We start from the raw sequence: 20,442 nt of genomic DNA on the forward strand, positions 1-20,442 counted from the left end.
ACAGCACCTTAGTGTTCTCCCCACCGAGCTGCAGGCTGCTCGTCACATTGGCCTCTGCATGGTCCCTTCTTCTCACAGGCATCTCTTGTTCAGACTGCTCTTTTCTCCTCTGGGCTGTCCTTTACACGCTGTGAGCCACAGTGCTCTGACACAGCCTGGCAGAACTTTGTGTAAACCAGTTCCTGGATCCCAGGGGACTCAGCTGCCCTCAGATGCACACCAGCCTGGGCAGATACACATCCCAGGGTCATTTCTGTTTTCTTTTCTCATGGTTTCTGCATCCTCGCTCACTCACCACCTGCCTGCTGGCCCGTCCTGTGTGGGGGGACTGCCTTCTTGGCCCTGCATTGCTTTGTTTTCTAACATTGATTTTCAAGTGTGAATTATTGCCCTCTGCTATCCCCCAGGCCGGGGAGGGCCTCTAGAAAGAGCATGTCTCCTGTCCCAGCTCTCACCAGGATGAGACCATCTGACTCTGCTGACAGCAGCATCCTCTGGGACCCGCCGTCCTGCTTCCACTTCCCCTTTTCTGTGACCTAGTCTCTTGTGTGACCTTTCCCAGCCCTGGAGCATGTACCCAACTCTGTTCGCTTGTGGAAGGCGGCCGTTGAGCTGGAAGAGCCTGAAGACGCTAGAATCATGCTCAGCCGAGCTGTGGAGTGCTGCCCCACCAGCGTGGAGGTGAGTTCTGCAGCCATTGTCACTACTGCTGAGGCCTGAGCCCAGGCCCAGTGTCTGGAAGTGGCATCAACTGGACATTGAATTCATCCAGGTGCAGTGAGAAGTCACAAAAGCCGCCCGTTCCAGCTGCAGGAGGAGCGGGCAGTCTGGCTGTGGTCAGCCGTGCTCCTGGTGGATGTGCAGAGCAGTTGTTGCTCAGCCCGACCAGAGGGCTCTTTGTGGAGCAGTCCTTTAGTCCTGACGCCGAGCAGAGTTGGCAGATGGGACCTGAGGGGAGCGGGCAGTAGAAACTATTGATCTATCTTTCTGCCAGTCCAGCCTGAGGTCAACTCCTTGCCCCTTGGCTAGTTGGATTTCTTTAGCTCAAATATTCTGGTTCACAGCATTCTGTGCAGTGATTTTTAGTCTTGGTTTTCTGATACCCAGCATGTCTTTAATTACTCTAAGGGGTATTGTGAAATTCTCCAAACAAAATTAATCTCAGTTTGTTTATATAAAAATAAATAGAGCTGCACACATTTTTGGTTTTGAAATGCTGCAGTCACCAGCTGGGGTGTGAGAGCTCAGGAGGCGGAACAGCAGTGTGACTGTGGCTTGTGAAGCAGCCTCGTGTCCTGCTCACCTCCGTTCCATGCCCATGACACACATTTAACCAGTGCGTGGAAGGTGTAACGGGCCTGTCGCTTTTCCTGTTGACTAGAGAGTCACCAAGTCAGAGCATAACAGCTTTCGGATGTGGAGATGCTGCTGCCATGTTCCTGGGCCCTGTGCAGGGGTCCTTGAGAGATCCTGGACCTGGGAAGCATGGTGGGGCCCCTGAGGTTGACTCACCTCTGCCCCTCAGGTATCAGTTTCTTATTCCTCTCCACACAGCTGTGGCTTGCCCTGGCAAGGCTGGAGACCTATGAAAATGCCCGCAAGGTCTTGAACAAGGCCCGTGAGAACATCCCCACAGACCGGCACATCTGGGTCACCGCTGCCAAGCTGGAGGAGGCCAACGGGAACACGCAGATGGTGGAGAAGATCATCGACCGAGCCATCACCTCCCTGCGGGCCAATGGTGTGGAAATCAACCGCGAGCAGTGGATTCAGGTGGGGCTCCAGCTGCGCTCAGGTCACGGCCACAGCTCCAAAAATGGATGTCATCCCACATGTGGCATCTTGTAGAGTAGGGTTGTTGGTGGTGCCCAGGTCCCACGCTGGCAGGGAGCAGGCACAGGCTGATCCTTGCGTGATCACAGCCTAACTGTGTCGCTCAAACCCCAAGTACATCTTGGGGTAGGATGCTCTGAAGCCCTTTGAGCATGTGGACTAGAAATAACCCATCTGAAAGGTGTGGCAGACGGCCCTGGCCAGCTTGCTCAGTGGTTAGAGCATTGGTTCTCACGCTGAAGGGGTTGCGGGTTTGGTTCCCGGTCAAGGGCATGTACGTGGGTTGCAGATTCGATCCCTGGCTGCAGTCTGGGAGCATGTAGGAGAAAACAACTGATGTGTCTGTCTCTCTTTCTCTCCCCCATCCCTTCCACTCAAATTATTTGGAAAAAATATCCTCGGGTGAGAATTAACAAAAATGATAAAATGATGGGAGTCACAGGCGATGTGAGCTGCGTGTAGGCTGTATTTCAGTGCTGCTGATCTTGTGTGTGTGAAATGGCACTTAGGATAGCTTAGTGAGCGTTTAAAAAATAAGTGGCTTTGGCCTTGGCCAGTGTGGCGCGGTCAGGTGTCGTCCCAGACGACATGTGCCTGGGTTGCAGGCTCGGTCCTCCGTAGATGATGTGCAGGAGGCAGCCAATTGACGTTTTGCTCTCACATCGATGTTTCTCCCTCTTCCCCCTCTCCCTTCCTTTCTCTCTAAAATCAATTTTAAAAAGTGGCTTTGGATTTCTTTTCAGATATTTAGAAGTCATTTGCATTCTTCTGTTTTGGAAAACTGTGTGTTGTGTGTCTCTGTGTTGTTGGTCCTCTCCCATATGATGTGCGAGAGATGCCAGGGATGCGTGTCTGGGCCTCCTGTTCTCTTCCTCCACTCACCTGGAGCCCAGTGCTCTCCTGCTGGCCAGCCTGCCACTGCCCTGTTCTGCCTCACCATCTGTGGGAGGCTCCTCAGTGCCCTGACAGGTCTTTCTATCTGGTTGGAGTGTAAATTTGTCTTTTTCTCCAATCTCTTTGGAAGTTTCTTTAGCATAGGAACCTCTAATAGCTACTGAGTTGTGTCCTGCAGCACTTTGTATGCAGTAGGTGTTTATTTAATGCTCCTCGGGTGATGGATGCAGCTTCATTCTTAGGCATTGGTCAAGCATTGATCTGGGTGCAGGGATGGGCACATCAGTGAGCAAGACAGACACAGTCAGAACCTTCAGACCTGCAGTACCAGGGCTCTCGGTTCTCACCATCAGTAGCAGTACACCCCATTGGGCATCTGCACTCTGTGCTGTGAATGCAGTTTTGTGTCCCTCTTTTAGGATGCCGAGGAGTGTGACAAGGCTGGGAGTGTGGCCACCTGCCAGGCAGTCATGCGCGCCGTGATCGGCATTGGGATCGAGGAGGAGGATCGGAAGCACACCTGGATGGAAGATGCTGACAGTGTGAGTCTGGTCCGAGGGCCTGGAGTCTGTTTATGGGGAACTGCAGGCACCTTAGATGTAGGTTAGGGTTTGAAAATCTCCTTGATCTGCTGATTTGTAGACATAGTTGCAGTTGTAAGGAATGGTTCTCCTTAACCCAAGTTCACATGAAAAGCTGCTTTTTTTTTTTTAAATCCTCACCTGAGGGAGGATATTTTCTCCATCAATTTCTAGAGAGAGTGGAAGGGGGAGAGAGGGAGAGGAAGAGAGAAACATGGATGTGAGAGAGAGACATTGATTGGTTGCCTCCTGCACATGCTCTGAGCAGGACCGGGGCAGGGAACCTGCAGTGAGGTACATGCCCTTGACTGGGAATCAAACCCGAGATCCTTCTGTCCTCGGGCTGATGCTCTGAGCACTGAGCAACACTGGCCAGGGCAAGAGCTGCTTTTTGTACCTACTCGCCTGTGGAGCTCTGGGAGGCCCAGACTCCAGGCTCACACAGCTTTCTTAGCTATTCACCTCTGTACAACTGGCTGGCCCCTACCCCGTTTCTGTTTTAAATTGCACTCAGAAAACATTTTGTATGAAAGCATTTACCTGCTTTGAGATTATTTCCTTAGAACAGGTTTCCAGAGAGGAGATTATGGGGTGAAAGTTGATAAACACATTTAAAGTATTTTATTCCTTACATGTAGCCCCAGTAGCAAAAACTGTACAAAAAATTCTTTTCTGCCATTCGCTCAGCTTCCTGGCACTGTTACTACTACTGTTATTACCCTTGGAGTGGACCATGCTTTTAAAAAAATCTGAGTTGGATTTCCATTGTTTAAGTCTAATGCAACCCCTAATCAGGAGAGAAACAGAGGAAAAGACTGAGATTTGTAGAAAGTGATCTCCACCAGAAACAATTCATAGTCTATTCTCTTTCAGGGATGTGCTTTTACATGGAGCCTTTTTGGGGGAAGGGGCTGTTTCTCATAAATGTCTGCTTAGGACAGGCAGCATGCCCTGCTGCAGCAATTTTCAACCATTCACTTTTTCATTTTCCACTGCGCTCACACACTCACACACACGCACACTCGTGCACTCGTACGCGCACACATGCCCTCACATCTTTTTTGAGTCATTTGAGAGTAAGTTGTAGGTGTCACGACCCTTTGCATCTCAAGGCTTCAGTTGGTATTCCTTTAAAAGCAGACATTCTGTCGCACAGCCGCAGCACAGCTGCCATAGTCAGGGGTCAATGTTGGTGTAGTCCTGTTACGTAACTTACGGGCTTTGTTCAGTTTCAGCAGCTGGCTCAGCTGCGTTCTGTTGTGTAGCTGCCAGGGTCCCCTATTCAGATCTTCATGACCCCCACGGCCTTCAGGAGGGCTCTAGTCTGTCTCTGGTCTCTGTGAGTCTGGCGTTTTTTAAGTGTACAGGCCAGTAGTTCTGTGGAGGCCCCTGGACCCAGCCCCCACTGTGTCTCATGGGTAGATTGGGGTCTGCCTCCTTGTAGGGGCTGCGTCTTCCTGGTGGGCTGGGTGACATCTGCGCCCATTCGACTGACAGCTCAGGTGGCGCCTGCCAGGCTTGCCTCTGGAAGGTTACTGTTTTTTGCTCTTTTAATTAATCAGTATTTGGTGGAGAGACACTTTGAAACTACACAAATACTTGATTCTTGCCAAACTTTGACCTACTGGTTTGTGGGTCCACTAACGATATTCTTGGCCTTTGTTGGTTATTACCATGGTATTTGCCAAATAGAGATTTTTTTTTAAATATATTTTTATTGATTTCAGAGAGGAAGGGAAAGAGTGAGAGATAGAAACATCAATGACAAGAGAGTCATTGATCGACTGCCTCCTGCACACCCCCTAATGGGGGTCGAGCCTGCAACCTGAGCATGTGCCTTGACTGGGAATTGAACCACAATCTCCTGGATCAAAGGTTGATGCTCAACCACTGATCCATGCTGGCCAGGCACATTTCCTAAATGTAATTTCTTCTGCATTTATTAGAGTTTATTAGCAGAAATTCCACAGTAAGAAATAGCCTCCCTCTCTCCTCATTCATGTGAGTGCCCATTCCTTCACATTAGGAGAGACTGGGGTTTCCACTCGATTCTGTGGGCGTCCACTCCTTTACATCAGGAGACACTGGGGTTCCCACTTCGTTCTGTGGGGTTCTGTCCACTGTGGCCATTGTCCCAAGTCTTGCATGTGCCACAGCTCCGAGTGCAGGTGCTGGGGGTGGCCCTGATTGTTGGGCCCAGCCTGCAGATGGCCTTGTGCACACTGAACACACTGTCGTTTAGTTAGGGAAAGCAAGACACAGGCCAACCGTGACTGTTTATTAAAACCTTTTACTATGTAATACGACATACAGAAGTACGAAGGGTAATTTAATAAATATCCACAGCCTCTATTGGAAGAAAATCTCTAAACACACAGAAGACCCCCAGGCCCTGGTTGCTGAGCTTCTGTTTACTCCAAATGCGGTTAGACATTGTGCCTGTTTGCTCTCCTCTGACACGGTGGAGGTCTGGGTGGGCGTCACCCTGTGGATAGCACGCTGGGAGTAGGAATCCACAAGCTGTTTCAGATTTCCTTGTTTTCATCGTCATTCACACTCACCGGAGTGAGCACAGCTGTCTGGCAGAGAGCTTGTGGTCCGGGAGTGAGAACAGAGTGTTTTCCTGGTGCTCACCACCTACAGGCCCAGCCCGACCACACCCAAGACCTTGGGCTTCCTGTCAGTGCACGTGTGGCCATGGAGGCCCGAAAGCCTTTGTGACTGGCCTCCAGGACCTTGGTCAGAGTCATAGAGAGAGTGCAGGCCAGTGTGCACAGGGTCTGATTCTCACTTCTTCAGATGCTCCTGGTCAGGACACGCCCGTGCAGGGCCCTTCCTGGTGTCTGTGGTGGTTGAATGAAATGAGGCCACAGGACCGAGGAGGGACCCAGTCTGCACAAGGAGGTCTCAGCTGTGTTGCTGCTCTTTCTTCTCCTCCACACTCATGGTCCTTGAACACTAGGAGGCTTGCTGGTAGTCTTCCTGGAGGAGGCAGCTGTTGATGTGTGAAGTGGCCTTGGGTGGCTCAGGTGCCCTCCCTGAGCAAGGACTGCACAGGTGTGAGGCAGCCCGTCTGGTTTTAGTTCACACCATTTTTACTCACAGCTGCAGGACTTTATTCCTGACACCTTTCCTAGTGGCTTTTCACCTCAAGACACAGGTCTGTTCTTGGTGCGAGGGGACCTTGAGCATCTGCAGAGCATGTGTCCAGCATTGATGCCAGTGCTGGGCACTGGCTTTCGCCCTGTGAGGCTCCATGTTCAAGAGAGATTATTAGTGCAGGTAGTGACTGGCTTTTGCATCATGTTGCTTGATGTCAGCCCGGGAATAAAACCCCTTGAGTAAGGAAGACACACCTAAGGGACATAGAAGGTGTTTTTGGTGGTTCTGAGGAGATGGTTTTTTTCTTTCTCTTCTTGGTATTTCCTTGTGTCTTACAGGTTTACACTGAGTGTAACTTATAATTAAAAACACTCAATACACTTTTTTTCAAAAGGAACTAATGTGTATGACATGCTCCCCCCATGCCAGTCTCGCTCACCTGCAGCTGTGGCATTTGCTCCTGCACCAGCTTCCATGGTCTGCCTGGGCTGGCAGGCAGCCCCATCATAGCCCCACATGCTCCCACTTTGGTGCTCATGTCCCCACCCTCTTGGGATTCCTTCCTGTGTGGTACAATTTCTAGCAGAGAGCGTCATTGGGGAGGGCACCACACTTCCTGCTCCGAGGCCAGTGCTGGGCTACCTGTTCTCACGCCTGTGTCTGCTCTAGTGTGTGGCCCACAACGCCCTGGAGTGTGCACGAGCCATCTATGCCTACGCCCTACAAGTGTTCCCCAGCAAGAAGAGTGTGTGGCTGCGAGCCGCATACTTCGAGAAGAACCATGGCACCAGGTACGTGGGGGAACTGTCTGCCTGCCTGTTGGCTGAACCTTCAGCTCTAGGCTGTGTGGTGCTCTTGGCAGGTGGGCAAGTGCCTCACCTGGAACTTTGCAGCTGGAGCTGTCTCTGTGGCTCCTTTTGAGATAGGATTATCACTGTTGTATAGTTGAGAAACCGAGGCACTAGGGGCCTCTCTGCCAAAGCGAAGCACCTACATCCAAGCCCGTGGCGGTCCTGGGGTACCAGAGCCCAGAGCCTGGAGCCCACGTTGTGCTGGCTGTGGCTCCAGCAGTGTGGGCGGTGCAGCATCTGGGTCCAGGCAGGCATGGTTTTCATTTAAGCTGTGCTGGCTTTGGGTTGGGGCTGGATTTTGTGCTCTGAGGAGGTCCTTCACAATTTTCTCTAATTGTACTCTTTAATTGAAAAAACCTTTCGGGTCTGCCTCATTGGCTACACTGCTGATTAGATTAGGTGTTGCAACTCTGGTAGTGAATGGGCCCCCCCAGCATTGGCTCATGTCACTGTGCACCCTCTGTCAGGGCCCTCTGCTGCTGTCCCCTGTGCTGGGCAGGGACAAGCCTTGCTGATTGCACTAGGGTTGCCGCTGGGAGCATTGAGTCCTCTTTCTTGTCTTTTGTGCTCCTGTACCCTCCTCGTTCCTGCCAAGTGCTTTGTGTTGTGAAGTTCACTCCTTGGGGACATTTTAAAAAAAACAAACGTCTTTATTGATTTCAGAGAGAGGAAGAGAGATGGAGAGAGAGAGAGAAATATCAATGGTGAGAGTCATTGATTGGCTGTCTCCTACATGCCCGCTACTGGGGATCGAGCCCACAACCCGGGCATGTGCCCTGACGGGGAATCAAACGGTGATCTTCTGGATCCTAGTTCAGTGCTCAACCACTGAGCCATGCTGGCCAGGCTCCTTGGGGACATTTTGAGATGATGGTGCTCGCTCACCCTGTACAAGTTCACCTCAGACAGTCCTTTTGGAGCAGAGCCTATCCTCCCACCTGTGGCCTTGGTGGCACTGCTGCTATTGGCCCCTGGCTCAGAGCAGCCCCCTCCTCCCATCTGGCCCCTGTGCTATCTGGCCGACTCGAGAATGAGGGGGGCAAGTGCTCAGGGTCTTGGGTCCAGGGTTGTGTGCTGTCAGGCTTCCCTCACAGGCTTCACTGGGTCTCGTTGCTGAGGTCTGAAGAGGTCACCTGTGCCAGGTGGTGTGAAAGAAGCTGTGGGCTTCACACCTGGTACCCAAGCTGGCAGTCTTTCTTGCTCAATAGTGACCTAAAATAACTTTCTTCCAATAAGATGATTTCTCTGGATGCCAGAGAATAGATGGAGGCCATAATCTTTATCAGCGGATCTGTGGTTGGAGATGAAAAGGCCTCTCCTGTCATCCAGACCATGAAATCCTCGCTGTTTCCAGGACACAGGCTATAAAAGGGCCTCCTGAGAAGCTCCTCTGTCGGCTCGGCTCTGCTGTTTAAACAATGCACTGCTTTGTAGCACCCTCTTCAGTAGTTGATTTTAGAACCTTTATGGACAGAAAAGATTTCCCCACACTCTCCCCATCGTAAACTTGGTAAATCATTGATAGTGTCGAACTTTGGAGCGGGAGCTGTCTTTCCAGTGCCCACGCCACGGCTGCGGCACCCTGTGTACTCTGGGTGACCATGGGCCCTGTCTTGCAGGGAATCCCTGGAAGCGCTTCTGCAGAGGGCTGTGGCCCATTGCCCCAAAGCGGAGGTGCTGTGGCTCATGGGTGCCAAGTCCAAGTGGCTGGCAGGCGATGTGCCCGCGGCGAGGAGCATCCTGGCTCTGGCCTTCCAGGTGGGTGAGGTTGGCTGTGCTACAAGGGCATAGGTACGCACATGTCCTTGGGGCCTCCCCCAGCTTGCTGATGGAGCTGACGCCAGGCGCCAGGACTCAGGCTGCTGTACAGGCAGCTGGGGACCCACGGGGGCCTGAGAATAGGGACGATGGCCCAGCTGGTGGACACCTAGCTCTTGGTCACTGCCATTCAGTGTGACCACTGGCTAAATGTTACAGAACACAGGGCGCACAGGTGGCAGCCCCAGGAAGGATGGGGCATAGAGCAAGTGGCAGTTGGGGTCTGGCATGACTGTTAGGCTGTCCTCAGAGGAGGAAGCCCTGTGCCCCACCCCTCAAGCACAGGGGTGCGCTGGGTCACACGTTGGCAGCCTTACATTGGCACAGCTGAACCTAGCCAGACTTGTCATGGCTGAGGTAACTTACTTTTATTATCACATGTAGCACCCTGATACTTTGTGACAATATGGGCCTTTGTCAGTAGCGTGCAGCATCCTTTCTCATAAACAGGAGTGCTGTGTACAGGTGGATCTGTTGTGACCCAGGCTAGCAGGACAGAGGTGGTTGTTCTTGAGTCAATTCCTTGAAAAGGGACTGGCCTGGAGTTGACTGTGCTCTCTGCTGCCAGATTCCCCCTCCATCTGCCTGGGCCCCCCTGCTGGTCACCATGGGGTCACTTATTGGGTATGGCGTGATTGGCATGAGTGTGGCTGGTATGTTCTCAGGAGGCTTCGAGGGCACCACCCACATGTTCACTGAATTCTGGGTTGTATTTAGCCAAGTCCTGATCCTTGGGAGTCCTCTCCACACCATCAGCGACGCTCTGGGCATCCTTCTGTGCTGCCCTCATGGACACACTGGGGTGGCCAGTTCCCCATCACCAGGCTTGGGAAGGAGCAGGGTTGGGTGTGATGGATCCCCACGGGTAGGAAGTGAGTGACCCACTCCTACTTTGAGAGGCCCAAAGGCTTTGGGGGGATCCTGGAGACAACGGCCCTGCAGCTGCTGGCCTCCATCCTAAGTGCTGTCGAGGCTGTACATCCGCACCAGTGAAATAGTTGGATGTCAGCATCTTGGGCTGGGATCTGCTTAGATGGGACTGTCCTGCAGCAGAGGGAGCCTATTCCTGCTCCCTCTGTCCTGCTCCCACCTTGACTCTGCCCTGCTCACTCTCCAGGCCAACCCCAACAGTGAGGAGATCTGGCTGGCTGCCGTGAAGCTGGAATCTGAGAACAATGAATATGAGCGGGCCCGGCGGCTGCTGGCCAAGGCTCGGAGCAGCGCACCTACTGCCCGGGTGAGCAGGGTGGCTCAGGCATGAGGGGCCCTCCTATCCTGCAGAGTCAGGAAGGGTGGCGGGGGAGGACCAGAGGCCATGATGCTTTAGGCCCCTTTGTTCAGACTTCATTTTAAAATGTGCTTGTGTGTAAACCCCTCCTGGTTCCACAGCTACAAGACAGCTTACAAGGTACGTAAAGCGCACCAGGACAAACATCATTTAAGGCGACCTGTTGTGTGATGTTGAGCATGTACTGCAAAGGCACCAGCCCAGCCCCCGCCCAGTGCTAGAGTCTGGGCCAGAGCCAAGTTGACCGGCTGTCCTATCCAGACAGGGTGAGGGCAGGGGTGGCTGCCTGATCTGTGCCTGCCCCTAGGTGTTCATGAAGTCCGTGAAGCTGGAGTGGGTGCTAGGGAACATCGAGGCTGCCCAGGAGCTCTGCGAGGAGGCCCTGAAGCACTACGAGGATTTCCCCAAACTGTGGATGATGAAGGGGCAGATCGAGGAGCAGGAGGAGCAGACAGATAAGGCTCGGGAGGCCTACAGCCAGGGGGTGAGCTCTGCACACTGTGCACCTGTGGGACCCGTGGTCTGCACCTGTTTAGGCCCCTGCCAGGCCTTCATCCCCTCCTCAGTGCAGTGCTTCTCCTCTGCGCACTCCTGTTTGTCTCTGACACCTCCTGACTCCCCGGGTCTTCAAAGCTGTATGCCCTCTACTCAGTACAGTGCTGGTTATGGCATCTCTAAAGCGTGAGCTACTGTGTGCACGCCCTGTACACATGTGCCCAGCACAGCTGTGCACATAAAACCTTTAACCCAGACTTGAAGCGGGTGGGTCTTCATGGACTGGGCAGCTCGACTCTCCAGGCTTGAGGAGTAGCCATAGCTGTCACTGTTCCTCTTAGACACCAGCCAAGTCCCTCTCTTTCTTTCTTGTCTCTTTTTTGGCCACAGCTGAAGAAATGTCCCCACTCCACACCCCTGTGGCTTTTACTTTCCCGGCTAGAGGAGAAGATTGGGCAGCTGACTCGAGCTCGGGCCATTTTGGAGAAGTCTCGCTTGAAGAACCCAAAGAACCCCGGCCTGTGGTAAGTCTCAAGTTCAGCTCGGGCTCAGGGGTCATCCTCACTGGTGGCTTGCGTGCAGCTGTTTGCACAACATTCCCAGCACAGGTTTCTGGGAAGAGTGGCAGGTGCCAGCCATGAGGAACGGTGGTCTCTTCTTTGGGAGGGTTCAGCTCAGGTGCTCAGATGGGCCTGTAGATCATTGGATGTATTTTCACTTGTCTCTGAGAGAGGGTGTGCAAGGGAGCCAGGAGCTAGTGATGGGGGATTAGGGATGGAAGAGGCGGCGTCCGGGCAGGACCAGGGGGGTGACGGGGTCTCGGGCAATGGCGTTTGCCCACAGGAACCTGTGCAGAGGCGCAGCATGGGGTCAGAGTGTCAGGTGGGAAGCTGAAGGAGGCGCCTTTCGGGTTGTGCGCTCGCAAGTCCCAGCAGCCTCAGCGTGCCAGTCTGTCTTCACCCTGCCCATCTTCACCACGCCGGCAATGTCGGAGTATGGGGCTCCATGCGGGGCCATCGACGTGGGCCAGACAGCAGGTGGCGCCGGCATCTCACTGCTCTGCTTGGCAGGAGGCTGGGCAGCTCTGTTGCAGGCTGTCTGTCCCCAGACGGGCACTTCCTCTCCCTCTTGGGCCTGTCCTCAGGTTGGAGTCTGTGCGGCTGGAGTATCGGGCGGGGCTGAAGAACATCGCCAACACGCTCATGGCCAAGGCGCTGCAGGAGTGTCCCAGCTCTGGTGAGGCTCGCTGGCAGCCCAGCAGGGCAGCGGGCACTTGGCTTTAGTCAGAAGGTTCACTACACTTGTCATTGAGATGCTGGAACTAAGTTCCTTGTGTCTGGGGAGTTGCACTTCCTGCTCTGAGGTGCTGCCGTTCCTCTTCCTGTAACTTCTTTGTTGCCCCAAGTAGTGCACACTCAGCATACATGGGCTTGGAGTGGAGGGGACGTGAACATCACCTGTAAGCCCGCTGCTCAGAAACCGCTCCTTTGAGCTCACTTGTAAAGTCATGAAGTATGTTTAGTTCTGTGCCTTTACTTACTTAGTTTTCAGTCGTCACCCAAGGATATTTTTTCCATTGCTTTTCAGAGAGAGTAGGGGGAGGGGGAGAGACACATTGATGGGTTGCCTCCCACGTGCACCCTGACCACTGGGGCCAGGGATCGAGCCTGCAACCAAGGTACAGGCTCTTGGTCAGAATTGAACCCCAGGACCCTTTAGTCTGTGGGCTGACGCTTTAACCACTGAGCCAGACCAGCCAGGGCTGTGCCTTTTTTTAAAGCTGAAAACTGTGAGAATTTTTCATTATTGTAGAATCTTCAGGGATGTAAGTTTTTTTAGTGGTTTTACGGAATTTTGTAAATATGACAGATCCCTGCTCACCTGCTGCTTGATTTTTTATCTGATTTTAATCCAGTGTTACTACCTTTCTGCTTGACTCTTTAATAGCATTTCTGATTGTTTCATTACAATAAATGCTTAGATGTGAAATTGCTGAGTTGGGGGAGTGAAACCTTGTTGTTACTTCCCCAGTCACCCCTAGAAAGTTGTCCAGTCTGTGCCCTCGGACCCGTGGGGTCCCAGGCAGGCAGCAGGATGGTAGGCACACGTGGTCTTTGTGGTTCTCCTCTAAGCAGGACCCCTCTCTGGCAGCTGTGTGGGCAGGCCATGTCTGAGCCGAGGTAGGGTCTGAGGTGTGTTTCTTTGTGTCTGAACTTCAGGGGTCCTGTGGTCTGAAGCCATCTTCCTGGAGGCAAGGCCCCAACGGAAAACCAAGAGTGTCGACGCCCTGAAGAAGTGTGAGCACGACCCCCACGTGCTCCTGGCCGTGGCCAAGTGAGTGGGAAATCCTTGTGGGGCTGCTGATTCTCAGGGACCTGACAAGCTCTCGCCAGGGTCCACCTGGCCTCGGAAACAGGGTGGGCTCCCTGGTCCTCCATGATGAAGCGCTTTGGCTTTGATCTGAGGCTGATGCATCTTGGGACAGATGCCACGTGGACATGAGCTGCCTGGATTGCCTGGTCCCTCTGTCCCAGGTCCTTCTGATGGGACTGCTCCTCTGTGTCTGCCACTCAGTAGTTTACATATACACATGCCCTGGGTTTCAAGACAGAGACAGACTTGCTGACGTTGGTCCACACAATTTAATTCATAAGCAAACCACCTTTGGCTAATAGGGCTGTAAGCAAGAAAACTGTTTCTCCCGTGTCGGGTGAGAAAGCAGACTCCCTGGGGTGACCTGGGAGCCATCAGGGGCATTGGTCTGGCTGTTAGGGTGCCTGGGGTGCGGAGACACACATGCTGGAGGCCACCTTCTTTAGGGCGCATGGTCTCCAGGGCAAGAGGAAGTCAGCAAGTGACCTCACACCTTGAGCTTGTGTTGGGTGCTGGGTCAGGGGCTCCCTGGGAAGGTGTGTGGTATGCGGGGTGTGGGAAGGAGCTCAGGGCCTTGGGAAAATTGGGTGAGGTTGTGGCCTGTGAGTAGAGGACAACTTCCTCAGAGGAGTGGGACCTGCGTGCATGGTGGAGATTGGTTGTGGTTGGAGGAGGCTGGGCTCCTGGTGCTGCTGCTCAGGGCTCTCACCCAGGGGAGGTGGCACATGGGCGGTTGCAGCCTGAGCAGGAGCCATGCACAGGTGGCCTCCGCCCCTCTTCTTCAGGTGCTGCCCGGCACCTCTCCTCACTGCTGTGGGGACAAGGGCTTCCTGCAGGCTCCTGAGGCCCAGCTTGGGCCTGTCTGGGCTCCCTCCCACCCTATGCTTCCGCCTCCCAGAATGACTTTTATGTGTGACACTCAGATAGGGCAGCCGTAAACCTCATAAAAGGCTTTGCTAAAGTCAACAAGTCTCTCCTTGCTGTTCCCAGGCTGGTGTTCTGGGTGCCTACTATCTGGGTTTGTGCTCTTTAAATCACAGTTTATCTAACACCAGGCAATTAAGAGCAGCACACGGCTTAAAAAACAATCAAGCTATCAGAGCATGAACTACTCCACTCTGACAGATGGCCCCGCAGCTGCCTGGAGGCGAGGGCTAGTGGTGCCTTCCTTTGCTTTGGTGCCTCAGGGTGAGAGGGAGGCGAGTCTTCCCACCGTCCTGTCCTCTGAGTGCGGAGGGCTTTGTGAGCCGGAGCTGGTCTTGGGCTGCCCTCGCTTGTGGCCTGGTTCCAGGTGTCTGCCTGCTGTGGGCCCAGGTTCCGGTGCTGACCTGAGGCCATCTCCTCCATGCTGGCTGCCTGAGGGGGCAGAAGCAGGCTGGAGCTTCATGTCCTCCCTAACCAAAACCTTAGCTTAACTTTTGTCAGGTTTACTTTCATCCCCTTATATTTACCCAGAGGAAAAGATGGATGGGAGGGAGTTTAAAGTTCCTGCTCTGTGTGTGGATTTTCTAAGAAACAGTTTGGTTAGACACTTGGATGACGGCTCTCTGTTTGTGACCTGCACCAGTTTCCAGGTGGCTTGGCCCCTTTCTCAGCCTCCTGTAGGAGCCCAGGGCTCATAGGGACAGAACTGATAGTGCCACTGCGGATCTTCAGGCTCCTGCTGCACCCACATGTGGGAGGCCAGGCCATCGCTTGGCCGCTCACCTGGCTTCTCACCCTTCTGCCTCGGACAGGCTGTTTTGGAGCGAGCGGAAGATTACCAAGGCCAGGGAGTGGTTCCACCGCACTGTGAAGATCGACTCGGACCTGGGGGACGCCTGGGCGCTCTTCTACAAGTTTGAGCTGCAGCATGGCACCGAGGTCTACACATCCCTGTGTCGGTCTCCGAGGGTGGTGGGAAGGGGGGCATAGACAGACAGTGGGGCTCCGCTGACAGTTTCTTGCCTCTGCAGCTGTTTTCTGGTTACAGTACTGTAGTCTCTTAGCCTGAAACTTAGATGTTTGGGCCATGTTAAGCGGCCTGTGAGCATCTCTTAGTGGGTTGATTGGCGATGGAGCACAGGGTCATGGTAGAAATGGGAATGAAGTTCCGGCCCTGAGGATTGCTTCCCCTTGTGCCTTGGTGGGTCTGTCTTCCTGGGCCTGAGCCTGGCGTGGCGTCCAGGGGAGCCTGGGTGTTGTCAGAGCTGGGTTCACAGGGTGCGGGTGGCCAGGTTGTATTGGGGTGCTAATGGGAAGTGGACTCAGCTTTGTGGGAATCATGGACTTGGGCGGGGGGAGGCGCACTTGGCTGTGCTGCGCACCTGTGTCAAAGCCTGCCCGGAGGCCATCGATTTGGTGGGCTGCAGTGGGGACAGCTCCCCGGGAGGAGGGACATGCCCCACTGCCAATCAGGACCCTGGCTGGGGCTGGGGGTGCACTGTGGGATAGGCAGGAGGAAGAGCCTTGGGAGGAGCCCTGTCTCAAGAGTCCTCTTTTCCCCACCCAGGAGCAGCGAGAGGAGGTGAGGAGGCGCTGCGAGAATGCAGAGCCACGGCACGGGGAGCTGTGGTGTGCTGTGTCCAAGGACATCACCAACTGGCAGAGGAAGATTGGGGAGATCCTCATGCTGGTGGCAGCCCGCATCAAGAACACCTTCTGACTGTGTGGTCCCTGTGGGCCGGGGTCTTGGGTGGCACACAGGCAGGTAGGCGGGTGCTGGTGCCTGCCTTCTGTGGTGAGGAAGAGAAGGGGTGGGAGGGGCCCCAGCTGTCTTCCTGCTCTGTAATTAAAGTTTTTCTAGGTAGGCTATAGGCTTGGTGACCTGCTGGTTTTCTCTGGGCCTTTCTGGCGTGTGCTTTTGCTGTACCAATCTGGCCTGTGGGGGCTCACAGCTCTCGTGTTTGGGGAGGCCTCTTACAGAGGAAGAATGATTGGGCGAGGTTTTGTGGAGGAGGTGGTGGGACATGCACCTTCCCTGGTGACTCATCTGTCCCCCCTGGGATGTGCATTTTCCTCTGGAGGGGGCACCGTATCACAGGTTCGCAGGGATGGGTGGCTTCCCTGAGTCTGAGTGCAAACAGCCCACGTCCTAAAGTGCCTCCCAGAGCCAGGTGCTGAAGGATGACCTGGGGGCCCTTGGACTTGTGTTGTGGGCCCTCAGGCCTGTGTTGGAGGAAGATGTCACCATAAGAAGTTTTCTCACATTTGCAGATGACATGTTTTTGCTACTTTGTAATCAGCAGTTTTCCTAAAGCACTTGGGACTGTCCTCATCTGTAAATTGAAACCAGTTACCTGGGATACTTGGCAGGTGTGAGGATGAAGGGCCTCCTGAGGCCCCTTCATGGAAGGGGCAGGTGGCTGTGGCTTGGGTCCCTTTCATCTCTTTGGGAGGAGGTGGGAGGTATCTGCACAGGGCACTGAAGATGGAGTCCGGAAGCTTTTGGGAGCTTAGTCTGTCTCTGTGCGATGTGGAAACCAAGGCCCAAAAGGGGGCAGTGACCTGGCTGTGACCACAGGGGTGTGGATGGCCTTCTGTGCCACGAGTGGGGCGTGTCTTCTGGGCACCTCCTCTGGCTCTGATGTCAGGTGAGGCTTCTTGCAGGGCCCTTGGAAAGTACCAGAGTGTCAGGATTAGCCACACATGAATGTCTTGGGGACTGATTTCTCAAATGCTTTGAGGTTCAATTATTTTTTTTCCCTGGGGACATGGAACTTCAGCTGGCATTTTCTTCAGCTCCAACTCAAGGCGAGTGGGTTCCCGAGGCTGTCCCTATTCTGCGGGCCGGGTGAGGTGCTGTGGCCTAGCCAGGAAGGGCAGCTGCTGAGTGCTGGACCAGCAGGAATTCCCACGCCATGGGCCTACTGGGGCAGGACCCCTGGATGTCAGGGTGGGTGCGGGGGACTGACACAGTGGGGGTAAAGTCTCACTTGCCTGGTTCTGCTGTGGCCAGGTTCCTAGGAGAGACGGCTCTGCTGATCGCGGAGGGAGACCCTGATGGAGGGGTGCGGGCCCCCCAACTTCCTTGGCTCCCCTCCCCCACCTGGCTGTACTGCTCTTTGCCCACTGGGCACCCCACCCCCTCCAGGACAGCACATCTCTGTGGGGCTGGTGGCTCAATCCAAGACCCACTGGATGGGAAGGGAGCCCAGCGCTGCTGGGTCCAGGGTCAGGTTAATTGGAGAAGCGATTGGATAGGGGTGGGGAGAGGGAGGGGGCAGGCTGAGATCCTGGGTCCTCCCTCCTCCCTCCCTCCTTTGCTGGAGGAGCCAACTTCAAAAGCCTTGTCCGCCTGCCGCCAGCCGCCAGCGGCTCCTCCAGAGAAGCCTTGGGCTACGGTTGGCTGGACTTGGAGCCTGACCTGGAGAGGTCGCTGCACCCCCACCTGAGGACCCCAGGATCATGTTGGAGGCTCACTGGCGGGAGTGAGGGAGGGCCCGACCCTGAGAGGCCCATGGTGAGCAGCCTTGGGCCGGTGGAGGGGACTCACGTGGGCCCAGAGGCTGGGAGCTGGGAGCGGGCACAGCCTAGGAAAGGCTGCTGCTTCCGCGGTGCCCGACCGACTGACCGACTGGGAAATCCCCTTTGGGTCTGTCACTGGGCCTGGCCCTGGGTGCTGGGCCTGGCCTTTCCTGGCAGTGTTGGGGTCAAGGAGTCAGCTGGGCTGGGCTGGGCTGGGCTGGGCTGGGCTGGCCTAAGCCTTGGGCCCGTTGGGGGGAAGGGGGGAGGACAGAACAGACAGGCCTTCTGGGGCCCCTTGGGCAACCAACATGCCCAGTTTGACGTCCCTCCAGTACCAGCTTCCTCTCATCATCACTGTGCCCTCTGACCCACAGCAGACAGAGGGGTGACTCCGAGTTGGCCATCACCCAGCATGTCCAGGGGGTTGAGAAGGGGCACAGCTAATTGCATCTGCTCTTCCAGCTGCCAGATGCACCACGGAGCAGCCACACAGACACTCAGGTCTAGGTGCCAGCTAGGGTGCTGCTCAGCCGCCAGGGCTGGGAAGCCGAGTCGAGTCCTGGTCTCGCTCGGTTCACTTGATTAATTTTCCAGTTGCTGTCCGACTCCATCTTGGGGCCTGAGGGTGGTTTGGGGGCTGGGAGCCTGGAGACAAGTCTTTCTCTTTGATGTTTGAGCTTCTGGGGGGTTGGGCTTCTATGCATGAGAGCTGGTCCCCTCCATTCTGGGGGAGGAGGGAGGCTGTAGCTGGAATGTCTGGTGGGGCATAGTGTGGCTCCCTCCCTTGCCTTTGGGGGTTTCCCCAAGCCTTCCCCTTCTAAAGGGGTGTGGCCATGAGCTCTGAGCCCCCACCCCTGTCATTTCCCAGGTCAGAGCTGATTGCAGCAGAGCCCCTGATAGGGTGGTTCTGCCCAGGGCTCCTGTGGGGAGGTCAGGTGCCCAGAAGTGAGCCTGTGCTGGGGCGTGGGGGGCACCCAGAGAGGGGCCCACCTTTGGGAGGGGTGGGGATGGATCAGACATGGTCAGGGGGAAGCTGTACTGGGGAGGGGCACCCTGCTGTAGGGCCAGGCCTAGGCCAGCCCTGCTCTCCACAGTCTTGTGGGCTCTGGCCCTCCTGCCTCGAGAACCCTCCATCTCTCCAGCCCTCACCCTGCGCATCTCAGCACTGAGCTGGCTTATTGTAGCTCTTTTAATCATTTGGTATCTGCAGTAGCAGTTGACCTACATCATTATATTAGTTTCAGGTGTACACCCCAGTGACCAGACATTACATAAGTGATCACCCCAATAAATCCTATCCAGCACGACGCCTAGTTATTAGAATATGATTGACTCTTCCCTATGCTGTACTTTACATCCTGCTGACTATTCCCTAAGCAGCAGGGATTTGTCCTGGCAGACCTGTGCCTAGACCCCTTGCTGGATGTCATGGTGACACCAGCATTTTACACCAGCTCAGATTCCCTCAGGTTGGGGGTGGGGGGCAAAGCATACTGCCTGTGAGGCTGCTGGAGGGGAGAACTCCACAGGCCTGGGTGCCCCACCCTGACCTGATCGCCTTTTAGGTGCCCCCAAAGCCTGCGCTCTGGGCGCTTCTGCTGGCGCTGCTGAGAATCTCCACAGTCCCCGCCCAGCTGCGCACCTGCAGTGTCCCTGACGTGCTCCGCCACTACCAAGCTGTCATCTCCGAGGACCTGCAGGCCGCCGTAAGGCGGGTTGTGCCAGGGCCCGCAGGGAGCGGGCCAAGCTCCAGACCTCTCCATTTCATTCAGAAAAACCAGACTGGTGCCGGGACCCTCGGTAGGCGGGGTCGGGTGGGACCCTCCTGCGGCGCCCAGAAGGTATGGAGGAGATGCCCCCGCGCCCTCCAGCCCCTTTCCTTGCTCCTCTCCGCAGTGCTCTTCTCCCAGCCCCCCCCCCCGATTTCTTCCCTTCCCTCCCCAGGAGCACAGTATTCTAGTGTCCATCGAGTCCCTGGGCCGGACCCTGCGCAGGGCGGTGGCTGGGGGCCCGCGCGGGGCGCTGGAGAAAGCCGCATGGACCGTGGCCCTGCGCACCGAGGCGGTGATGCGGCGCCACTGCCGGACGCTGCGCCAGGTGTGCGCCTCCATCCCCGCTGTGTGCGGGTCTAGGCCCTGGGTCCTCAGCTCCCACGATTTGGGGTTTCACTCGGACGCACTGACCCGTCCGCGACGCCCTTCCCCGGGGGCTAGACGCGAGCTGCGGGGGCGGGCACGGGGGTGGTGCGCGTTCGCTGACAGCCCGCTCCCCACAGGGGCGCCGGCGCCCGCGGGCCCAAGGGCGCCCCCACCGGCGCGGCAGGCGCGGGCGGAGGCGGTTCCTGCGGCGAGCCCTGGACGCGGCCGCCACCTGCTGGGAGAAGCTCTTCGCGCTGCGCGCCTCGGCCAGCGAGGGCCCCTAGCGCACCCTCGCGGGGCCTGCAGCGTCTCCTTTGGTGACGACCGCCTCCGCGCTCTCGGTGTTGACCTTGGCTGACCACTGGCCCCGCCCAGGTCTCATCCTGGCCCGACCTCCCCCGAGGCCCGGGACTTGGAGATGTGAGCCTTGCCCGGTGCCAGGCCGCCCGCCACGCCCTGGGTGGGCCGCCGTAATAAACAGCTGGTGTTGCCCGTCCGGTGGTGGTTCCCTTCACCTGCTGTCTGTGGGAGGCTGCCCCGGGCTCCGCTGCTCGGTCGGGAGGGGGTGCCGGGGCGCCGACTGCTGGGGAGCCCGCGGGAACACCCCGCGCTCCCAGCCTCGG

At 55.7% G+C, this 20,442-nt stretch overlaps 2 protein-coding genes across 3 annotated transcripts in view; both read left to right on the forward strand.

Annotated features, from left to right (window-relative positions):
* PRPF6 (pre-mRNA processing factor 6) overlaps positions 1 to 16,153 on the forward strand; it is a 32,671-nt gene extending 16,518 nt beyond the window's left edge. Inside the window, exons 10-21 of one of the 2 annotated variants that reach the window (XM_016202101.2) lie at positions 563 to 681; positions 1,555 to 1,773; positions 3,147 to 3,269; positions 7,080 to 7,201; positions 8,881 to 9,019; positions 10,197 to 10,316; positions 10,675 to 10,851; positions 11,253 to 11,386; positions 12,007 to 12,098; positions 13,082 to 13,196; positions 14,972 to 15,098; positions 15,727 to 16,153. In XM_016202101.2, coding sequence (XP_016057587.1) covers positions 563 to 681; positions 1,555 to 1,773; positions 3,147 to 3,269; positions 7,080 to 7,201; positions 8,881 to 9,019; positions 10,197 to 10,316; positions 10,675 to 10,851; positions 11,253 to 11,386; positions 12,007 to 12,098; positions 13,082 to 13,196; positions 14,972 to 15,098; positions 15,727 to 15,879 — 1,640 coding nt within the window. In that variant the 3' untranslated portion in view covers positions 15,880 to 16,153. The remainder of the gene's footprint in view (positions 1 to 562; positions 682 to 1,554; positions 1,774 to 3,146; positions 3,270 to 7,079; positions 7,202 to 8,880; positions 9,020 to 10,196; positions 10,317 to 10,674; positions 10,852 to 11,252; positions 11,387 to 12,006; positions 12,099 to 13,081; positions 13,197 to 14,971; positions 15,099 to 15,726) is intronic. The other variant, XM_016202110.2, reaches the window with a different exon arrangement.
* A 2,679-nt stretch (positions 16,154 to 18,832) lies between these two features.
* C7H20orf204 (chromosome 7 C20orf204 homolog) lies at positions 18,833 to 20,136 on the forward strand. The gene is given in 4 exon segments (XM_087818655.1): positions 18,833 to 19,200; positions 19,203 to 19,522; positions 19,626 to 19,778; positions 19,957 to 20,136. Coding segments are annotated over 4 exon segments (711 nt in total). The 5' UTR covers positions 18,833 to 19,109; the 3' UTR covers positions 20,104 to 20,136.
* Positions 20,137 to 20,442: the final 306 nt, after the last annotated feature.

This window comes from Miniopterus natalensis, chromosome 7 (genome assembly GCF_054644295.1).
Source record: "Miniopterus natalensis isolate mMinNat1 chromosome 7, mMinNat1.hap1, whole genome shotgun sequence".
Classification (NCBI taxonomy): domain Eukaryota; kingdom Metazoa; phylum Chordata; class Mammalia; order Chiroptera; family Miniopteridae; genus Miniopterus; species Miniopterus natalensis.